This window comes from Lutjanus erythropterus, chromosome 1, assembly GCF_056507025.1.
Source record: "Lutjanus erythropterus isolate fLutEry1 chromosome 1, fLutEry1.hap2, whole genome shotgun sequence".
Taxonomy (NCBI): Eukaryota; Metazoa; Chordata; class Actinopteri; order Lutjaniformes; family Lutjanidae; genus Lutjanus; species Lutjanus erythropterus.
In genome coordinates this window covers 20667419-20691257 of record NC_139317.1, presented here as the reverse complement: position 1 = coordinate 20691257, position 23839 = coordinate 20667419, and the positions used below count along the sequence as shown (strand labels likewise).

The 23839-nt window shown below is 39.5% G+C and overlaps 1 protein-coding gene across 1 annotated transcript in view; it reads right to left on the bottom strand.

Annotated features, from left to right (window-relative positions):
• The window catches only part of syt7b (synaptotagmin VIIb), a 133403-nt gene extending 114174 nt beyond the window's left edge, over window positions 1-19229 (bottom strand). Inside the window, exon 1 of the mRNA XM_084724652.1 lies at window positions 19106-19229. Within this exon, the coding sequence (XP_084580778.1) occupies window positions 19106-19229 (124 nt within the window). The remainder of the gene's footprint in view (window positions 1-19105) is intronic.
• Window positions 19230-23839: the final 4610 nt, after the last annotated feature.

Sequence of the window (23839 nt, the reverse complement as noted above, 5' to 3'; positions counted from 1 at the left end):
AAACCTTTTTTTATGGTTGACTCACCTATTGGCATTTCATATTGGTTTTGCATTTATATTGCATTCTCCTGCACGGAGATTTCCCCTGGTTAAAAGCCACTTGGAGGCATGCCAGCGGGCATTTAAGAGAATGTGTTGTTGCTTGAGATAGATGAACCCAGATGAGGACAAAAAGGCATGAGAGCCCCTTGTCGGTTTCAATTTTTAATTATTTCTTCATCTTAGCTGTGCAACCTTAATGCAATCTAAACTTAATTTAAAAACAAAAACTTGGGAATATTAACTGCAAGGCTAGACACTATAAAATTCAAATTACTGCAAGAACAATTTCACCCATGACAATGTGGCATACTCTAATAATTTTAGCATTAAAATTTTGGTTATTAAGACGGACCTTACACTCTTTCATACTCAAGTGGAGCAACAGCTTTAGCTAACATTTACACTTTGGTAAGAGGAAAAGAATGGCTTGTTCAGTGTTTCAGTGGTAAATATCTCCACAAAGCAAAGGCCATGTGTCAAAGTCACAGACAGGTGTTCAAAAGCAGTTTATCAAACTTAGCAGGGAAACTGATGGGAAAGTATGAAACTGTAGACAGAAGACAGCCTGAAAAAAACTGTAAAATATGAAGAGAGAGATAACTAATGATATGTTGCCTCATCGGTGAGTCACAACAGCGATCAATAAAGACCTCAAATGTCATCTGCGTACAGATACAGACACATCCCCTCAGTGTTTAAAGTGCCAAAATCAGGCTTTTAACTGAGAACAGTAATTTCTCTTGAACATATATCAAACCCACGACTTTCACATAGAGATTTTCACATAAAAGTCAGCACAGACTCCCACTTGTACTAAATTATCACTAAGCAGGCAAGTAAAGTTTAAAAAATGCAACCATAGTTCAACCACTTGTGAGCCGCGGGACTAAACAGTCCTCACTCGCATGACTTAGTAATGTGACAACACATTCAGGTGGCTGTTCACTCTGCAGACCTCACATTGTACCGAGAATGTGCAGTCAGTGAGGCCATGGATGGAAGAAGCTTTGAATAATTTGAAAGAGGAGCAGAAACTGAACAACAAAACCCAATCAACTCACCCATGAAATTGGGTACAATCTACCAAGGTTCATGTTAAGTCAATTTTATATATACTGTAGAGCCAAAAATCACAAATTTGTCTCAAAAGGCTTTACACATCATACAACACCCTCTTTACTCATAAAGTTTATTTGGACAAGGAAAAAAACACAAAGAGGAAGAAAGGAAAAAGCATAAGCAACAACAGAAATGAAGGAGGACCTGTATACATTTTCAGCAAAAAAAAAAAAAAGCAGTCAAGACATAAAATACAGCAACACTTTGAAGTCTGAAACCCTGTTAACATCTTCTAGGCTCCACAATACTGCTGCAAATATAAACCACATTCTGACCATTATGTTAAATGCTATCTTATGTCTCACAGGGCCTGTTCAGTTTTTTAAAGTTGGGTTTTGTGTTTTACCAACAGTAGATGGCAGTCAGCATGCCCCCAGTTTGTAGAAATGGCAGGAGTCACGTTGTAGGAGGATAAGCAACGTACTGCTGTGGACAGAGTCAGCAGCCAGTCATATTTTAGCCACTTATCTTGAGGCTCGTGTAAAAAAAATAGATATTAATTTAAGTGTACACTATATTTAGAAGACATAATTTTACCTTGCCATCAGTGAGCCTTTTCTGACTGGAAACTTCCATTATATATGCAAAATATCGCTCAAACCCCCTCAACCAGATTCCTTTTACAAAAACATTTTAACTTGGAGATCACAGGAGTTGTTGGGCTACCGCTGCCTCGATCATATTTACCTACTTAAAAGAGACACACCTAAAAAAAAGTATACCAGTTTTGGAGTACACTATATTTGGAAAATTATCACCGTTTTACCCTGCCATTAGACTGCCTTTTTCAATGGGAAAATGCTATTACATAAGCTAAGTACTGCTGTCCAAACAAACCAGACTCCATTGCCAAAATCAGTCATTTTACCTCACAAAACACAAGGGTTTCCTGGTCTATCACTGCATTGCTCAGTTAGTTTGTTTGTTTTATGCTGTGACCTTGGTGTTTAAAAAGGTTAGTTCAGATTCACCAGGGCCAAACAATACCGCAAACAAACCAACCGACCGAGGCAGAAGTAGACCAACAACTCCCGTAATCCGCAGAGTAAAATGACAGTTTTTTTGAAAGGAGTCTGATTGAGCAATAGAGAATGATATTTGGCTTATATAATGGCAGTTTCCTGTAGGAAAAGGCTGCCTGATCACAAAGTAAAGCAGTGAAAATGTTCTAAATATAGCATACACTTAAACTGATATCTTTTTTTCACACAGGCCTCATTTTAAATGGCTGACCCGGTTTACAGGAGTACATTTCTCAGCTTCTGTATTGGTGCTCCTCTGTTGCTATGAATTGGCAGCGTGCTGGTAGCCATCTGCTGCAGGTAATACACTGACTATCATTAAGTACCTCATACAACCCACTTTCAAAAAATCTGAACTATCCCTTGAAGAGTTTTACCACTTGCAGGTCTGACAATGCCAAGTTTTATCCGAAGAGTGACACTAGAAAAAAGTCCATGGTGCTACTGAAATGAAAAGGATTGGTGCTGTCAGGAGTATAAATGTGTTCAGTGAATTTTATAGCAATTTGCCCGTGAGATCTTGACATTGTCAAAAAATGGAAGTGATTTTGTTTTGATGGTAGTGCTACAGGTCACCTAAAACATTAGAATTACTCGTCCGTGGATGATGACTCTCCACAAGAACTATAATAGAATTTATATTCATTAGTTTCTGAAATACATTGCCACGGTCCAAAGAGTTGGCCAAGGGGGAAAATATGACCTGAAAGTTCAGAGAATCATCACAATAATTGAGTGACATCCTCCAGAAATGAGGAATATCTGCAGAAAATTTTCAGAGTTCTCAGCACATTTTCCTCTAAACACATGCAAATACAGCAGGTGTTGGACAGACGGACACCCAAACTAATTTAGTAAACAATGTCCTAAGGCCCTCCTGGAAAAAAATCTACATAACAGGATAGGTTTCTTGGTTTATTATTTGATTGATTAGACACAGAAGCAGAATTATGTAGTCATATCCCTAGAGTTTTCTTTCTGTTGCAGACAATAGGCAGCTCACAACATGCTGAACAGGCAGCACAACAGACTTTGTGATGTTTAGATGGGATGTTTCAACTCTGTGGCCTGGTCAGACAGAGCACTTCTCTGTTGTCTGAGAGAGAGCAATGTTGTTGACTTCGAAAATGGCTGGTTTTGGTGATGCGACAGAATTACAAGAGTATAGGTGCCGTTTAGTGAAAGCAATTTCACCTTATCAGTGCAGAAGAAAGGTACAGCATTTTTGTTGGAAGGCATTAATGATGGAAAGTGCTCACAACTGCAATATATAACCTTTGATATATCAATGCTCACCTTGAGCACATTTTTTGTCTGAAATTCGAGTCAGGTCTCTATGTAGGCACTCAGCTTTTACAGAGAGTTTCATCAAATTCAAGTAAAGTTATGAATGCTACGCCATGTTTTGAAAAGCAACCCTTTCAAGATCTGAAAGGGTTCAGGGTGAGATGTATGCCTTAGCACCACTGCGAACCTAATGTATTTTTAGAAATCAGTAGGTGTTTCCAGTCCAGGATGGTGTACTGCAACTGTTAACAGTCTTGGAGACTTCACAGACTACACAAGACATCAGATGGAGTGCACTGGCTTCATGTTTGCAAATCTAATATCCGTGAAGATGCCTTTTTCATGCCCTCAGTCCACCCATCTTGCCTGCTTTCCTTATTTCCTCCCAGCCAGCTGGCTTTCATCACTCCTCTTAGTCGTATGTTGGATTCTTGTTGCCTGAGACGTGCCCTCTGAATGTGAGAGCCTTATTGAGTTATTTAATCTCATCTAATCCCTAAAGAGGCTTGAACAGTTTAAGCGACATAAGTGTGACTTAGTGCTGTTTTCTTTTTTTTTTGCTCTAAATAAGGATGAAATTTACCATATCATGTTTTCCTGATCCTGAGTTGGAGGATGCCCTTACAGACTGAAGGTGATGCCGTGTTATGCTTAATCCGTCAGTCCTACATTATGTCAGATGGCCCAGAATTTTAAACAGTTCTGGCCAAAGGCATTTGTACTGAGTGGATTTGTTTTTATTTTACACCCACACTATCATACTGTATCTACACCAGTCTGTCAAGATATTAAACTTTATCTCTTTATTTATTACAGTCTTTCTGACAGACACTAAAAAGATCTGTCAACTACTTCTTATGAAGTATTTGCTTAACACAGCCCTATTGTTGTTTTGGGGTCGTCCCCATGTTCCCAGGGTGCTAAGTTCCTAGGGTCTTACTGTATGTTTACTGTAGGTTTATAAAGCACATAATGGGAACATGACTCTCCCAGCATCTCCTGTGTTCCCAGGATCCTTGGTTCTCCAGCCCCATATAGCACATAATTGGTGAGAGGCTAGCAGAGAACTCAGCTGCCTGGGAAGATCCTGAGAACACAGAACCCTGGAAACATGGGACCGTGAGAACGGATGAACCTACATAGGACCCTGGGAACATAGGGCTCTGAGATGTTTTAACCTGGGACAAAGGGCGCTGGTAACATATGACCCTGAGATCATATGGGAGCATAGGATCCTGGAAACATAAGACTCTGAGACCCTAGGACCCTAGAAACATGTTAACCTGAGAATATATGACTCTGGGATGTAGGGTCCTGCTGACATGTGACCCTGAAAACATAGGACCCTAAGAACATATGACTCCGAGAACATAGGACCCTGATGACATAAGTTTGTAGGATGAGGACTAACTCATGGGTTTGGCTATCGCTGTTTCAGGTAATGGAGTTTGTGGAGAGGGGACTGCCCATTATTCTAAAGCCCCGATAGTCCCAATAATGTCCCATCAGACAAAATGGTCATTTGTCCGGTAGCCCAATATCCCAAAAATGAATGCCCATTGCTCAGAAGGCCCATTGCCTCCCAAAATATACACTCTGTCTGCAGTTGTTAGTTCAGTGACTTTCAGCCCTGTCCAGCATCCTGAATCGGCTGGTGTTTTGCCCTTAATAGGCTATCTTTCTGGACTCATACTGAATGACATTTCGACCATTTTACTGTCACAGATAAATTTCCACTATCAGAAAAAATCCAGTTCAGTTGGTGTGTGCCCCTGTCACACAAGTTTTTAGATACAGGCTTATCAAAAACTCAGCCTGAACTGACTTAGCCTACAGTTATCTTGGCTGTTCTGACACAACCAAACATGTTTGAGATTAGTTATTAGATATTAGGATTAGGGATCGGGTTAACAGTATTTTCAGAGCAATCGGTGTTTGCTTTCAGGATAATGTACTGCTGGACAAATGGGCTTTTGTTCAAATGGGACATTTTTTTTTCCAGGATTTTTTAAATAATGGGCCACTGTTAGAATGGTATGGCGCTACAGGAGCACAAACTTCTACAAATCAAATACAGAGCAGGACAAAGCCACTACCATTAGCCTCTGATAGCGTCCCACCTCCACACAGTGGGATACACTTCACAGTGTACTTGTTAGTTGTCTGACAAAACATGTAACCCAGCAAAATAATTATGCACCCTAATTAGTTTATTATATGCTTCTTTGCCTTCAAATTGATACTCAGTTACGACTTGAAATAGCAATAGCAATTACACATAGACAAACTGTTTGTTTCATTACACTTTACTCTCATTGGCTTCGAACTATAGTCGTGTGTGCTTAGTTTTTAATAAGAAATAAAAATTGTATCTTAAATTTATTGCTTTTATATTCTTTAAATAATCATTTAGTGAGAGCCTTGATATGGAAGTGTGTTGTTTAAATAATTTTGAACTTGCATTAATATCAACAGAGTGCAGAAACCACATTAAGCCTTCACTATTTTTTTTTCAACCTGGAGTTAAATTTTTAACCTTGTGCACTGAGGCGCATATTCATTTAAGTCTCCAGATGCTTTAACAGGGACCCAATTAATTGAATATTGCACTGAAATCGGTCACCAGGATGGTTACCTCTAATTAATCAGGTCGACAGCATGTAATTTGTCCAACCAACCATCAGTAATATGTCTGCTCCAGGTTTTTCTGTGGAATTAGCGGATATTTTTTCTGTGTGCAACTATGTTTGAATAATTAACTTCCTGTCGTGTTGATAAATATTATTATTTGGTGATGAATACACTCCACACTACACACACAGACCTCATTTATCCCAGCATAAAGCTCAACGATCTGCCCACTAAGATCGTGTACACATAAAACAGCTGATCAGATGCTCTTATGCAAACAAGACAGCGCAAGTACCATTCATTGTTGTGATTCATCAGTATTTCATGTCACTCTCATGTTAATGTGCGTGCTTTCTCCACATCCTCCACATGTTAGCTCTGCATTATCCACTTCAGCATGCACCTGTCAATTATCCATCTGGCAGACCCATCTGATTTTATTCAATTCTGAAATACTATTTACTTGTGTCTACATAAAGCCACTGTTTATTTGTCAGACAGCTATTAGACATTGCTATATCATTATCTTTTATCTTTATATGAAGGAGCATCACAATTATAATAGGTTTTTACTGAAGCATAACAGAAGCAAATGAAAGTGAAACTACAGCCATACACGAGTGTAATTTTATCTGCTTTAATTGACCAATTTGATTTTACGCACTTATATTTTTGACCTGCCTGCCGATCTGCCACCAACTCACTTGGAGAACTGGAACCAATGCAAATTGCAAATAAAATAGCTGTGAATGTGAGTGTGAATGTGTTTGTCAGTCTGAGCCCTGTGACTAAATAAGCAGCCTATCCAAGGTGTTTCGGTGCCTTTTGCCCAGTGCATGGTGGGATGGACTCCAGCATGGATTCTAATAAGCAGGTAGTGAAAAGGGATGAAAGGATCAATTGATGGATGGATGATGACCCCACACTCAATCCTGTATGGAGGAAAAGCACTGGTGCATGGGTAAATTTGTGACCACTCCCAGAATCACAGTTAGATCTCCTACACGTGATTCACACATGGCTCTGTGCCAGTGTGATCCGGTGTCAGTGAGAAGACACACAGCACAACCTTGGGCACTGCATACCAATTTTCCACCTCACTATTATGCACCAAGTTAAATTAGTCTCAATTTGGAACTTGTTTTTTGGTGACTTTTTGACACACAATGACATGATAGCTGCCTGAAACGTAACCTGAGGCAAAGCTTGGAGGAGGTTTCAAACAGGCAAACGCATCTTGGATCATCTTTCTTTACCAGTGGAAGCTAATTTCCACTGACTTCTTTTTTGTGTGTTTTTGTGTTTGTCTTCACATGCAGTCTTTGCTATAGGCTTGTTTTGTTTCTCAAATTTCCTTGCACTTTGCTGCCACCTGGGGCACTTTGATTACACCAACCTACACTATATCTTTCGCTCTGTGCTCTGCAGCCCACGTCCAGGTCTGCAAACTCCAGTGGGATGAAAAAGGTGACAGTTCTGGGAATAGGGCTGAACTTTGCATTGTGATGCACTGAACAACACTTTCAATGTGTTGACACTGCTGCTGGGCCAAACAAAGCCAAAGTTAAAGTAAGTTTGTTTTTTTAGACTGCACACATAATCAGATAGATTCTTGTTGGCATATGATGTTAATACAGTCAGCAATAGACATATAGTGTGTGAAAACTGATCAAAATTAGCTTGCATGGGCCTACTTGGATTTGAAAGGTTGGTTCAGGTCTACTTTGTACTTTACACATTTATTCCCCTGCGGTGGCAGTAAGATACTTAGGGCTGACAAACCACAATAGTAACCACGATAAACAACAACAAAAAAAAGGCTTTGTACTGACTCTCCTCCACAGTAACACACACAGGAGAGCCCCTTAGAGTACAGCAGGTATCCTTACAGTTAAGCTGGGCATGCACTGTACAATTTGAGCAACAACTGTTCAACCACTCTCAAATGGCTGTTGGATGTTTGAATGAATTTCCGACATGTCAGAAATTTTGGCCAGCCGTTGTTGGGCTCTTGCACATTTGAAGCAGAGCCACAAATCGATTTCCAAAGTTTTCTTGACATGGCTAGCTTACCTCCAATTCTCACTGCAAAATGGACAAGCCATACTGTCCATGTCTGCTTGGCCACTTGTGAGTCCATCTACTCTGGCGCCCCTTTTTAGAAGTTGGGGAGATGATACGCTGCAAGGAGTCATTAGTTGTACTTCAGCTCTTTACTGCATATCATTAACTAAAAGCATTTCAGGAGTCCAAAATGAGATCAGCTTACTCTCTGTGTGACTGTGTGAATACTAAGCAACTGTTGCAGTAACAACTTAAACTGTGTTTCACACTAACACTGTTGTCATAGGGGGAAACACTGATTTTACATGAAAAGTGTGAGCACGCAGGTCATGGATTAATGATTGGACCGTATAGTTTGATCACATAAATTATGAGCTTTGGCTTCACATCACAGATGATTTACTCATAGAGGAGGAGATAGAATTAAACAGCAACATTTCTTAAAATTATATAGTTGATGCCTAGCCTTATTCTCAAAACTTGAACATACTCTGTTTTTGCAGCAGAGAAATAGAAAATTTGACCTTAGTTGCTCATACCTCATTGGCTTATGGCTATTACTTTTATGTCAACTCCACAAAACTTTTCTTATCTACACAAATCAAAGGGATATATTTTTCTTTCAAGACAACTTTCCCAGAAAGATGGCAAGTTTGCAGGTCACAAACTGCAGTGCAATGGTGACATATTGTCACCATCAGTAGGCAGTGCAAAGAATATTATTGCTTTGCTACAGTGAGTCTCATAACACAAGTTAATGTTACCAACTGAACCAAACATCATCTATTGTGTGCTGCAATGTGTTTGCCTTCAACATGAGATGTTTAAAGAATTGTGTGCCATTTTAAAATTCACATCTTAGCGATAATGCATTTACCTGAAGTGGTTTCAAGTCTGTTCTTTAGATGTGACATTTTCTTGTGTGTCTGAAATCACTCCCTCAATCACTACACGACTACAGGAGACTAAGGAGACTGGGAACTGTAAAAACACTGCAGTTTGTACACTGGACAAAAATGAGAATTACTGCTGTGCATCAAATGTGTGCAGACAGCAGCCTGATTGACTGGGGTGGCGATTGGTTTATTGTCTGGAGGTGTGCAGCCGAGCCACACTGACCTCATTTGTTGCAGACGTGTAATTATAAAATGTTGGATGTGTCATACTGATGGCAGCTCTTTGTTGGAGAATAGTGGGGGTGGGCTGCCACTTACATGATCCTTATTCTGTCCTGTTTTCTTAGTTAGGGAGGTAAGTGATTGCAAATTGTTTTCTTTGATGTTGTTGGTAATTAATTTGCTGCATTATACTCCCTTTTTTATTATGCTGCCCACTCTAAAGCCTCTGTGCCAAGCTGATACAGAATACACATGATACTATGAGACTGCGAAGAATAAGAGGTTTTTTCTGACCTTAAAGTTATCTGTGAGAGAAAAGAAAAGGGAAAACTATATGTTTACTGGTTACGTTGCTGTATAACATAATCCCTTGCAGAAAAATTGTATAACTTGAAGCCTGTTAATGAGAAGGCAGAGGGCAGAGAACTGTTTCATCCAGACTGGCTCATCAGGATTTGGTTCTGTAAAATCATGGCCCTGTAGCACCCTGTAAATAATTAGTCATTATTAAAGGTAGGCCGTTTTAATATTGGAATCGAGCTGGAATCCCTTGTCATAATTAATTCAATGCACCCTCTAATATGTCATATCTAATTCATAAGAGAAGTCAAGCTCTTCTCACTGAGCTCTACTTTGCAACACCCAGGGGCCATGACAATGGTAACCTAATGCACCTTGCCATTAAGTGCATGAAGCAGCTGGATATTAGCCATGATTTTCTGTGTCCTTTAGAGCTGTGAGTCTGTGGGCGTTTGTGTGAGGATTCAGACACAGGCTCAGCTCCAATCAGACACATAATGAGACTGATACTGGAGCATAAAAGTACATTTATCATTGTTTGGCCTGACCAATAATGAAACAACCCAAGAACCTAAAAAAGGACATAACAGATAAAAGAGGGTAAAGACAGAAAATGTAACCCCTATAATAATTTCAACAAGATTGTTGTGTTTCCTTGATGCAGACCGTGCACACGCTGGCTAAAAAGTTGTCTATCAACAAAGTTGAACCTGGCTCAAATACGTGCAATTTGGGCTGAACAATTAGCCATTTTTAATGCTCCCTGCATGCTGCTGTCTGGACAATTTATGCTTGAAAACAGATGGTTTCATCAAAGAAGATATATAGTTACTTAAATGTATAGCTCAATATTTTTAAGATTGAAAAACATCAGGAGTAGGCTGTGGCATTTTGCTGGTCAAGAAAGACTAAAGGGAACTATAACTGTTAAAAATATTGTTTTTAAAATCTAACCAGAGTGGATGGTGGAGTCTGGACCCCAACTTTATAGTTGTGGTGTGGACTGCGCCATTCACGTGAACAATATTTTAACTTACAAATAATAGTTATTGATATGGACAAGCCTTAACAGAGTTATAAGTCTTTTCTACATGAATGGCAGCTAAGTTGTAGCTCTGTAGTTGTCCAGTGGAAATGACAAAACATTGGCGGATATCAAGCAGCAATCTCTGTGGCCAAAAAAATGAGGAAGGGCCAAAAACTGCAGTTCCTTGAATGATTTTGAGATTCTGAAGCGAGTCAGTACCTATAGACTCCAGATTGAAATGCCCGACTTTACAGCAGAAACATTTTTACAGCCTGATACACAAAACAGTTTGGGTGTCTTTAGCTAATTTCTACGTTCATCGCAGCTGCAGTTTATTAATTTTTATTTACCTCACACATGCATAATCCAGGGCGTACCCACAGGTAGGTACCATCGCAGATGGTGAGCCACCAGGTAGCAGCTTCATTCGGCCACCTCAGCTGCACCCACACTCCACTTCTTTGCCCATATTAGGATTAGCCGAGAGGTAGCTCAGTAGAAGGCTACGGCTAGAGCCACCACACCATGAGTTTCAAAAGAGCTACTCAGAAACTTATGTGTGACGTCAAGGAGGCTCCACCCGCTATTTATTTAAACACTCTATGGCAGAAACTATTGTTGAAATCTCATCACATCAAATCAAAATCGTTAAGGTCCAGTGTGTAAGATTTACCCAGATTTATGGACAGAATATGGCAGAAATTGAATATAACATTTATGTTGGTTCAGTAGCTCAGAATGGGGAAACCAAAAACTGCTTCTAGGTATGACTGGGCCATGTTTCGTAGTCACTGCAGGTTCTCCATTATGCTTAGAAGGGGAGGGTGAGGCAAGGTAAATGCCACTAAACTTATATCTTCACTATAGCCTTTAACTAGCTCTGACTTTCCTGATACAGGCCTGGGACTTGTGCATTGGGCTTCACACTTATGCACTGCTGCACTTCTTAACTGTTGTATATTCCTTAATTTTATGCATTCTTAATACTCTACTTTTTTTAAATTTAACTTATTATTATTATTATTATTATTATTATCATCATCTTACTGATTTTTATTTTCCATCTTATGTTACACATTCTATGCTTTCCTCTTCTCATCTTATCTTATTTTTCCATATGGGTTTTTTTTCACTTCATTTTATATTAATACTTTTTATGTGAAGCACTTTGTACATGCAACTTCTTTGTAGTAAATCACCTCAGGCTACATTTCTTGCATGAAAGGTGATATACAAATAAAGTTATAATTATTATGATTGTTGTTGTTGTTGTTGCTGTTAGAAGTCCTTCACACTGGTCCTTTAAGGTTATCACCTTAAAAGCACTGGATTCAGTGTCCAGGGAGGAAAATTAAATTGCAATATTGTTCAGAAGAATAGTTTACCGGGGTTAGTCATGACAGAGAACAGAATGATTGTTACCATGATAATGTTCCATATTTGGCATCTAATAAGTCTTGCATGTACAATTCAAACCTCCCTGGATCATATTTTATTGTCTCACAGTACCTCCACCAACGCAGCCCGTTGTGTTTGGGTAATTTTCAGTCTGAACGCAGACTGACTTGTTGCAGGTTGATGCATCAATCCATCAATGGAGTTTTCCTAATTACAGTCACACAATTGTTATTTACTCATTTAAAATACTTTTTCCATCACTATGAATTCATATATCTTGTGTGCTAAGTTTGTTTATGTCTGCATTGTTGTGAGTGTGTGTGCCTGTGGGTGTGTATAATTACTCAGACATGCAAGGTGACTCACCAAAGAGCCGGGAGAGATAGTGAGAGATAAAGAGGAAGTGTGTAAAGAGAAGAGACAGCGGGATGGAGAGACAGGCTGGTGAAAGTTTTAAGGGACGGGGAAATAAATGATGACCTAGAAGCAAAAATGAGAATGTGAAGTGCAATCTTTTAAAGTTTGAAATGTCTCACAAATCTTACTAATGGCTGAGGGGAAGATTAGTGAAGCTGTAAATTATAAAATCATTATCATTCTGGTCGCTTTTTGAGTTGTATGCAGATACTAGTATGTCTGTACACCGACTGACTGAAATTTTGACCACTAGTAGTGCTATGGAGCAGTGCTCTCCTTTTTGTTAATTGTCATGTGATCACATAAACATGTGGTTGACCAAAACACTTTCCTGCCATTACTAATGGCAGAAGAAGTTTTGTTGTTGCATTTGTAATAATATAAGTACACACAAATAAAATATATAACAGGTCTAGTAATTTTTAAACATTTTACTGTGGAAATATGTTATACCTTTCATTTAACTTTTACAAAAGTAAAATGGAAAACCAAATCAGTCCCAAGGACATACAGGAGTTTTTTAATTTGGTATGAAAGCCTTTTCCTGCCAGAGAGTCGGAGAGTAAATTCACAATCACTTGTAAATATTTAATGGAGACGGTTTGTTTTTTATTCCTTTCCTAACTTCAGGATAAACACCAAGTTTCCATCTAATCTTATTGCTAACAAACCACTGAATACAGCTTTGTTGTACTTACATATCCTTTATATCCACAGCAGAGAGTGCAGATGTAACTGAGCCTTGGCTATATACTTTTCTCCCTTTTAACTAATGTACAGCATGATGTCAGCCAACTTCGGCAAAGTCTCAAGTGTCTGTGAGTGTTGAAACCAAACTATATGATAAGTGAACATGAACATTAAACACAAGTGAATCAAAGCTTTTATCAAGCGAATCTGGATGGATGATGTAACAGGTTGTAACTTGTTTTGGGGGTATAGAGGACAGAAGGAAAAGAATTACTGATTACTGAAGCCTAGCAGAGTCTTATTGAAACACAAAGTCTTGTACTGAATTTAATCTACATCGCCTTAGATGTGGTTTCCCTGCTTTTTGTTTTTTAAATCCGCTTGTTGGAAGGTTTGAACATCTGCGCAACTGTGCAACAGAGATATATACGATGTGCTCTATTTGTCAGCTGTACAACAAAAGGAAAATACATCAAGCCTCTTCACCTTTTCTGTATCTTTCTGTTTATCCTCTATAGTGTCTCTATATCCCCTCGTCTATGATATTATCCAGCGCACACACACATCTATTCCTCTCACACACATCCTCAGACACGGCGTCTCTGTCACGCAGTTGCTCACTCTTTCTCCTTTGCTATTTTTTGCTATTTATCTCTGCCTCTGTGTGTCTGATTTGTGCTCCTGTGATCCATGCAGCACGCCATTGTTTTATGATTCTGGGCCTCGGTGCCACAGCAATCTGGGACAGCATCACAAGGAGCAGACAGTGGTAATACTGTGGCACATGTAGATAGTGAGACACAAAGAGACAGACAGACAGAGAGAGGGGGTGAAAACCGATGTATAGAGAGATTACATATATTTTTTTGGCTGGCACAATTTTGAGAAGATGGGAGACAAACTATATTCTAATGATGGTATCCGAGTTAATCATCTGCTTTCTGTCAGAGAAATTGACTGCATTTTTTCCACTGAGACCCGATATAAAGTCTCCCCAACCACTAACGTTAGCTACACAGGAATCCAGTTTACTAGCTAACCTGTCATTACAACTACTTAAAAAAAACAAAGAACAATATACAACCACGCACACTACAACACTTCCCCACAGACCATGGTACAAAGAACAATATAATACCATGCACATTACAATACTTCACAACACCACTCTGGTCTCAAGTGAAACCATAGCTAATCTTACAGTTGCCAATTCACTGCCATTCAAACCAACCGTAACATGAACTAATTAGCGAGGCATCCTGTTAATATTACTACTACTACTACTACTACCAGTAAATATTTTGGGACTATAAGTGTTGATGCTGGAGACCAGGATGGAGTGTGCGTAAAAAACAGAAGCTCCATTAAGTTTATGGCAGTTTAAATGTGTAAGCCTACATTAAATGAGCATAATTGCTGCTATTGACCTAAATGTGCATTTGTATACAACAAAGGAGGGAATAGCTAACAACTGATAAACCTATGACCATAAAACATTACCAACGTTTACCATGTCATCTGTTTTTTTGTGAGGGAAACTGAGAAGCATTTATTCCACTGAGACCAAATACAGCTTCTCTTCCTCAGGTGCTAACCCTTTTCAGGACATGATAAACCTGACAAAACCCTGAAAAGTCAAGATTTGTCTTCGTATCCCCTGTTTATCCAACATGGGAATAGGCCACGTGGTCTCTTGATGGTTCCTCTAAATTATTCAAAGCATTTATTTATAAATAAACACTGACTGGGCCTGTACCCAGCTGTCTGGTTCTCTCTCCTGTAACCTCCAGCAACCAATACATCCAACCAAGTAAACAACCACAAAGCCCACCCAACAGCCCCAGAACTTCTCTCTTTATATGTTCTGTTCAGTGTACCGCTCCATAAATCTGCCTCCCTCTCTGTCCTTTTTCAGTAGTTCTCTCATACATTTTTAAGGCACACTTGTGGCTTGGTAATGTTGGTCTGTCGGTCAGTTAGTCAGCCAGCGAGTCCCCCGCTTTGGTCCAGACTGAAATATTTCAACAGCTAATGGATGCATTGCCCAGGACATTCTGTACAGACATTCATGGTCCCAAGAGGATGAATCCAGCTGACTCTGCTGATCCCCTGACTTTTCCTCTAGTGCCACCACAAGGTTGACTTTTGTGGTCTTGAATGAAATGTCTCAACACCTATCGGCTGGATTGCCATAAAATGTGATATTCACATTCAGAACTTTAGGCTCTGGATAACATATAACATCTTCACTTTTGATCTAGAACCATCCTAAGGTAAAAATTATAATTTGTCCAATACTTTGGTCAAAAAGTTATGGATAATGTAGCCTACAGTGAGCAGGTCATTATTCATCCTTTCAGATTGATTACCTGTCAGGTTTCATTTTGAAACAATAACCCACTTGCTGTACATTATCTCACTTATTACATGACTGTTTCATTAAAAAAAATCTATAATTTGACACAAAATATACATTTAAGAATTATTATTCACCCACAGTCTATGATCAAAACAGCATAATTACAAGCTAGCAAGTTCCATTTAAAGGCAGCAACAGACTGTAGGATGCCATAATTGATCCTAAGGGCTGCCTCTTTTTCTGGAACCTCTGTGAACTAGCTAACTAGCTAACGAATCTACATCAATCGTTAGCTAGCTGATCACCCTAACAAAAACCTTAACTAGATAGCTAATCTTGTGTACATTAGGGGTGTAAGTTACAAGTTTTATCACCACACAACCAATTCTTTGTTCAACAATACGATATTTGCCGATATCACAATGTCTGCCAAAGTTAGATATCAATTCGATTCAAGTGATATCAAGAACTATCAATTGAAATTTTAACACAGTAACATTTCGGTCAACTCACAAAAAGCAACTAAGTTATGCTTCTACAAGAAATGTCTGACACAGAAATGCCATTGGAATTTCAAAGTAAAACTGTATCTTAAACATGATGATATAAATCAATATTTTCACTTTGCATCAATTATATTGGATTGTTGAAAAATGAATTGACATTCATATCCATGAATCAATCTCCATGGATTGTAACACCCCAGCAACATCTTTTACCATCTTCAAAATGTGGTTCTCTTCAACATAGATGAGCCTTGCACATCGCAGATCATAGGCAGGTGGAGTACAGACAAAAAAGGGGTTGGACTTAGGAAAGGTCAACTGACCATTCAGAACTGAGTATTCAACAAAGCTGTGCAACAATAAATGCTAACAAACATACTAAACAATAAAAGATAGTGAACAGCGCAAATTTTACATGCTAAACATCAGCATGTTAGCATTGTCACTGTGAGCATGTTGCCATATTAGCATCAGCATTTAGCTCAACAGCACAGCTATGTCTGAAGTACAGACTGACAGTTAGCTGCGTCCCTCTGTCAGTGTTCTGATTAATTTCACCCACCGTCTGCTACCACATCTACTGTATATACATACGTTAAATTACATAACACGTTCATGCAAACCTCATTCTTCATGCAGGATGATGGATGTGACATGCACAGACAAGATGGAGGCAGAGAACGCCACCCTGGAGAAGGACACTAGAAAGGATAGCTCAGAGTGTATTGTGCATATACTGGAGCCTAGCATAAAGTATAGCTAAAGTAATCCTATAAATCCCATAGAAATCACTTCATGCCTAAGCAGAGCTGTCTCAGACTGCTCACAGGAGGACGGTCACACATGTTGATTCACATGTTGATAGTGTGGGTTGAATTGGACAGATCTCTTTTATCCCCTGTCAGTGTGTCTTTCTTAGAGGAGTAAAAATGTCTGGGCTTAGTAGTGTGTGACGGTAGATCTATTGCATATTTGGGGTCTCAGCTGGCCCAGCCTTGGGCTTATTTTCTATATTTTCATACTCTAGATGAATGCAGATATATTAACTCTCTCTTTTCTTCGATCTATCTTTTCTTACTCTTCATATCACCTTTTCTATGCCTACTCCTCTCTCTCCAAAATCCTCAATGGAGTGCTGCTCTCTATCCTCCTCCTTTCCCTCTCTCTCCATTCTTGGCCACTTTCCATCACTATAATTTAAGTGTTTTGAATGTATGATGGTTTTAGACGTACAGGCAAAATAAAAAACAATCCATTAAGAGCAGAGGCAGAGAAATTGAAGGAGAAAGGCGCAGAAGTGACGCTGGAGCAGGAGAACATCAGCTTGACGTTGACACAAAAATTGATGCGGACGTTGTCACACATCATTGCAAACACAGACACACACGCATATGCATGAGCTCACGCCCTCATTTACACTGGGATGGGACCCTCCATTATGCTAACCTGTAAACAAACACACACATGCTCATATTTCTCGATCTCATTCCCCTGCGGAGCGAATACCGTATAGATAGCTGATAACAAGAATATGGCAATTACATTCATCAGTGGCAGTGAGCAGGTGGTGGGCGTTCAGTTGTAATGGAAAATATGGGTGCCATGTACTGGGAGGTTGTGCAGGTCCCACCAGGCTGTTAAAAGCACTTTATATTCTATATGTTGATTTATACTTTAAATCGTATATATAACCTTTCTGTTTCTGTCTCACAAATCCACTGAATCCACTGTAAAATAGACAACACTATCTCACAGAGCTGGCCATACAAACAACAGACGATAAGAGCTGCCCACCAAGAGTGAGCAGACTACTGATGAGTGAAGGGAAGAGAGAATACATATTTATAGCCAATAGTAACCCAGGGAATACATGGGTATGACACAAATATAACATATATGAAAGAGAAGGAGCAGACTTGGGAAGTAGTGGAAACAGGTTTGCATAATAACTGTAGTCCCTCACAGTCAAGACAATCATTCATTTGGTAAAAATGGGGATTATTAACAGGATTACAATTTACAAGAACAATATACTACCGATTGCATTAAGTACATTTCATGCATCTGACAATATCACTCTAGTCTTGAATGAAACAATAGCTACACAGAACAACAGAACAACATTTGCTAGACAGAACAATGCTGACTTTAGCTACACAGAACAACTGTTAACATTAGCTACACAGAACCACCACATTCATTAGCTACACATACCAACCATTTATCTATACAGAAAGTCAGTTAGCTGGCTAGCAGGTCATTATTACTCCAACTGCAAAATGTAGACCTACAGTAAAAGTACATGATTACCACTATTAATCTAAATGTGTATTTGCACCCAGCAAAGGAGAGAATCGCTGGATAAACAATTAATAAACTTAGAATGAGTATAAAACATTATATTATAGTAATCAATACGACAATATTTGGTACTGAGGTAATCCAAAAGAAAAACTGCTAATGTTAGCCACACTAAACAACTGCTAACAATAGCTACACAGAACAATTGCTACTGTCAGCTACAAAGAACAACTGCTAACATTAGCTACCCAGACAACCACTAATATTAGCTACACAGAATTACACTTAGCTTGCTAAACTAACCTGTCAATACTACTACTACTTCTATGCCTTTAGGTGGTAAAGCCAGTGACCAGGATGGTGTACGGGTAAAAAACAGAAGCCCCAATACATTTATGGCAGTTTATTAAATGTGCGTTAATCTAAACATGTATTTGCACGCAACAAAGGAGAGAACAGCTGGATAAACAATTAATAAACCTACAATGAACATAAAAGCTTATATTAGGCTAATCAATTTTACCATATGTGAGAGGTAAAAGTAACTGAAAGTAATCAAGTTACATTTCTTTAATACTTGGATTAGGTTACTGACATTTTTTAACAGGTAATTAATAATTGTATCGAAATATATTTTTAGAGTAACCCTTTGAACCCTGGGAAGGAGAAGTGTGCTGTATAATCAGGAAAGAAGAAAAACAGATGGTAGGAAATGGTGAGAAAAACTATTATTTCAATGCAACCTGCTCAGAATTTCCTTAAATTAATTCACTGCCTCTGCAACAGTCTGTCCAGTCTGTTCTTCAGGAGCGAGGGTGAGTCACCTCCATGCCCTCGCTGCCTCAGGAGAAGAACGCTGCTGCAAATCTTCAGCTGCTGCTGTTCGGCGGCCCTGAGACGGACACAGCGGCCGCGCAGTGACCAGGTGCTGAAGGCTGTAGCAGACATCATCCTTGGGGGCGCCGTCCAAAGCAAGCCACCTCATCCAGCATCTCAGACCAACGCTTTCATCAGTGGGGGGGGGGGGGGGTACAAAAAGTCGGGATGGCTGAGCCTCAGAGCAGAGTGAAACTGGCAGCTGACGGTTGGCAGGGGGAAGTAGCTCCAATTCTCAGACACTACACAGTGTGAATTGTCTGCTCAGACATTGTGCTTCTGTGTGGAACAGCAGGGAAGGGAGGTTTTTACATTATGCAGCCACCTCAGCTTATTGTTTCATGACAGGATGGAGTAGAGAAGGCAAAGAGGGGGGAAATAAAATAGTTACAACACTAGCTATTAAAAAAGCAACTGACTGATCAATGGCCGATAAACAGAAATAACTCTAACAATTTAATCATCATCAATCATTTATCTATTCAGTCAAATGACAAGTCATGCGAAGCTAGCAGCTCTGTGAGGCTGCACTTTACCTTGGGATTAATATTAACTTTAGCATGCTAACCTGCTTACAATGACAGTGTTAACATGCTGAAGATTAGCAGGTTTAATTTTTTCACCATTTTATGTGATTTAGCATGTTAGCATGCATTATGATAGCAGCAGGGGTTTAGCGTGTTAGGAGCAGGTAGAATACTGACTGTTCACCATCTTAGTCCTGCACAGGGTTGAGTACCTGCTAAAATGCTGTGCAACACATACAAGACAATAATATGATTTTTCCCAGGAAAAATCAGAAATGAAGATGATTGTGCAGCATTTTTAAAATTTACATTCACCAGTACAGTAATATCACGCCCAATCACCTGCCAAGGTTCATTGTGAAAGCCTTCGACACAACCTTTGACCCCACATCCTGCCAATCAATCACTATAGAAACACATCAACAGTTGCACCAGTTGAGAATACGAGTGGGTAACGGTGTATGTGTGTTAAATAATGGGTGCGGGTCTGGTCGCAGAGCTGTTAACAGTTCCAGGCAGGTGAGGATATGACTTAGAGAAAATTGCTGGTAACGGGTCAGCTCTGGTTCTCAGCTTTACAGGTGCGGGCAGGCTGTATAATATTAAAATCAAGATGATGTGATATTTATTGACATCTGTACCAAACAGACATGTTTTCTTACATCTGGAGAGCAAGATTTGTAGGTCAGGGCGTCTCTGCAGCACTATAGTACTTTATTATAATGCTTTTGTCAAACACTATCAAAATGCAGCTTTTGTCATTTGGATATTGTACTTTTCTATAATGTAATTCCAATAATATTTAAATTCATTGTGCAGCCCTACAGCAAAGTGATATTTCAGTCTGGACCAAAACAGTGGGCCAACCAATAGATAGTGCTGCCAGATTGGACTGACAAAAAAGTAGCCCAGTCAAAAAAAGAAAAGTAATCGGTCCTATCAACTCTGTTCTTTTGTTTTATCAGTATAATTAGGCAAACTAATTATAGACTGACTGTTAGATACAATCACATTAAATGTTAAAAGTTTTCTCTTTCTTTCTTTCTCTCTATGAACAGATTTAAGGTTTCATGAGTCTTTTATCACAGAGGTATGACAGAATGATTAGAATAGGGGGGGAAAAGTTTAACCTTAATTGTAATAAACTGAAATGATTGTCCAACTTCTCAAATTTAATTATGTGCTGCATTTCTATAATTTTTAATATTATTGTAAACTGAACATCTTTGAGTTTTTACTGTTGTTCAGACAAAACTAGCCACCTGAAAATGCCACCTTAGGTGGATAAACAGTTGCAGCTCTATGCTATCCCCACTGTATACTTATATTAGTCTGAGAATACACTGAATGAGAAGTTAATGACCCCTGCAGCTGGAGGCCAGAACAGACATCAAGTTATGGGGAAGTGATTAAGGTGATGACATGACTTCATCTGACTCTTAATAACCTGATACTACAGCTAATAAAGCATGTTCCTGCAACTCCATGACCAGTAACTCACCTCAAATTTAACAGACTGATTCTGGTGAATAATGCAAGACAAAACTTTGACAATGTACCCAGAAGAGCTGCCCTGAAGAAGCAGAGACCTTCGACAGCCCAGTGAGTGGTACATTTATACAGTCAGGTGCAGGAAAGGTTGATGTTGATGTTTCATCTGAGGAGAATACTTGTCAATCTTTTACTGTGCACTCTATCTGAATGTACCCATTAAAAGAAAATAACTACTGAGTGTCTACAGAACACAACGAATCAAAGTTTGTGGGAGCTTGTTGGGAGAGGACAGAGCAGCGGTGTGGTGAGTGTTCATCGAGGAGGGCTGCAGCAGGAATACTCTGGAGACCGCCACTCTGAGGAAATTTTCCCACTGGTTAATAACCTCATGACAACACAGGTGTCACTGATTAAACTGGGCATTTTGCTAGAAAAGATTTTTTGTCAATGATGCTCAATATCTGTAGAGGACTAACTTTGATCTTTAACGTTCTGACCTCACCAGTCGAGCTTTTGCTGAAAGGCCCATTTTGGCAGCCTCACGCTTGTGGTGCACTGAAAGACGTGCGTGGAGATTAAAGCTGCCTCCATTTTAGGATTGGGTACTGTTTGGATTTTAACAATTCTGATTTTCTTAATTGATTTACGTTCTTAATGATTCTTGATTCCAGATTCATCAGAATTTCGTGATGCTTGACCTGAGCAATGATTTGACTCTTGGGACTTACTTGAAACTTGAATGTAAAGACTTGAGACTTACTTGTGACTGGCACATTGGTGACATATTCCCACCTCTGGTTAGACCACTTTGGATCAAGGTATTAGAAATTTTAAGTATTTGGTTTGATTCACCAATCCTTGTAGGTCCAACATTGTGTTTACTGGGGGACCACTTCCAAATACCAAACATATCCAAATGTGTATTTCTTCTCATTACTGTTGGTATAATAACAGCTTGTCGAGTTATTTTAAGACACTGGAAGGAAACAAGGGCTCCAGAACAGAAAGAAAGGGTTCATGCAATGGTGGAAATAGCACTGTGTGAATGTATGCTTCATAGAACAAGTGGCAATCAAGAGGAGACAGGTCTCCATGGGGATTGTTCTGGGCTTACATTAAAGGAAGATATATCTAAATAGACATGAATCTGCTCTGCGACTGTGTGACCCTATAGTATGATAGATAAAGATATATAGTATGTATGACATGTTGTTTTGTTTTTGTTGTTTTTACTTTTTCCTCTGGATTTATTTATTTATCTTTTCTGGACTGTACTGGAGTCTGCCTGCATAATCTAAAAATGTGCCTTGTTCTCTGTATCCTGGAAAAAATAATATATGTATGTCGTGTCACGGCACACTGTCTCCCTATTGGCTATCCTGCATGGCTGTCAGGGTAGGTGGGTGGGTTTACCTGGTCTCACAGTGAGTGTTACTTCACTGCACCCAAGTGGGATGGATTGGAAGCAGCTGGAGACGCCAAAGGAGAGGCAGAAGTGAGATTCCTCCCTTTTCCATTCAAAGTTTTGTTTTGAATTTTTGTCCACATACTTAATGTCTAAAAAATGTGCTGTCACTGGAGCAACTATGGAAAGCAGTGACAGACCAAGGAGTCTGAACTGCCCCAAGTGACATTGGTTTTGGAGCTGGAGCCGAGAAGAAAGCTGGTGAAACCACACATCTACCTTTAGTCCAGTGGCTGAAAGCTCATTCTTTCTCACTGTTTACTATATGCACAGCCAACCAAACCCTGGAAGCCTAGACAGAAGCATATGCCATGTTTGTCAGGGTTGTGTTGCCATGACACATGAATCAAGTCTTTCAAAAGCCAAAAGAAATTTTAAAAGAAAGAGAGAGCAAAACAACAGTCAGGGTGGTGGGCCAGCAATGTAATTGGTGTGTAATTAGTGTAAGCCCAAACACCATGTAAAACTGGTAACACTAACTACCATGGCAAGGCTAGCATACACACCAGGTCCGCCTCCTAAAAATAACAGGCCCCCAGGACTACCTGGACTCCGCATGCTACCTGAACACAAGCCTGCGCCTGCTCTACCCCTGAGCAATCTTCGCTTAGGATGTCTGATGTGCATCAGACAAAGTATAAACTTAATTAACTGTGAACTAAACATTTGTGCTACATTTAATAGTCCCTGAGAGCTTTTTGGCATTAGCTTATTTAATTATATTGCCTCTCTAGTACCTGTAATGAATAATTTACCAGTCGAACATAAATGTTTTGTGCCGGGAACAGGAATCCAAAACTGGGGAGTGCAGCGTATCAGTCAGGCATCAGTGTTTGTTAGCATTGCAATGTATTACCATAACATTTCAAAGTGATACAATAAGGAAAAACTGGAGGATGGATGGTGGGACTTGTGGAAGAAGATGAGCATTGGTACAGTATCAGAAAAATGAAAAGGAGACAAAACAGAACAAAAGAGGAGAGAGGAAATGAGGGGTTAGGGGTGTGACAGTGACAGAAAAGAGGCCTTTGTGATCAGTGACGCTCCCTCATCAAGACTTACAACTGTAAGACTGTGTTTGTATGTGTCTGTGCATGTACATGCTGACACTATTCTCTGTCAGTCCCGTGTTGGCAGGAAGATCTTGTCTGTGCGTAGCTCAGTCTCACCATCTGTTTCTGGCTAGACTGCTGATA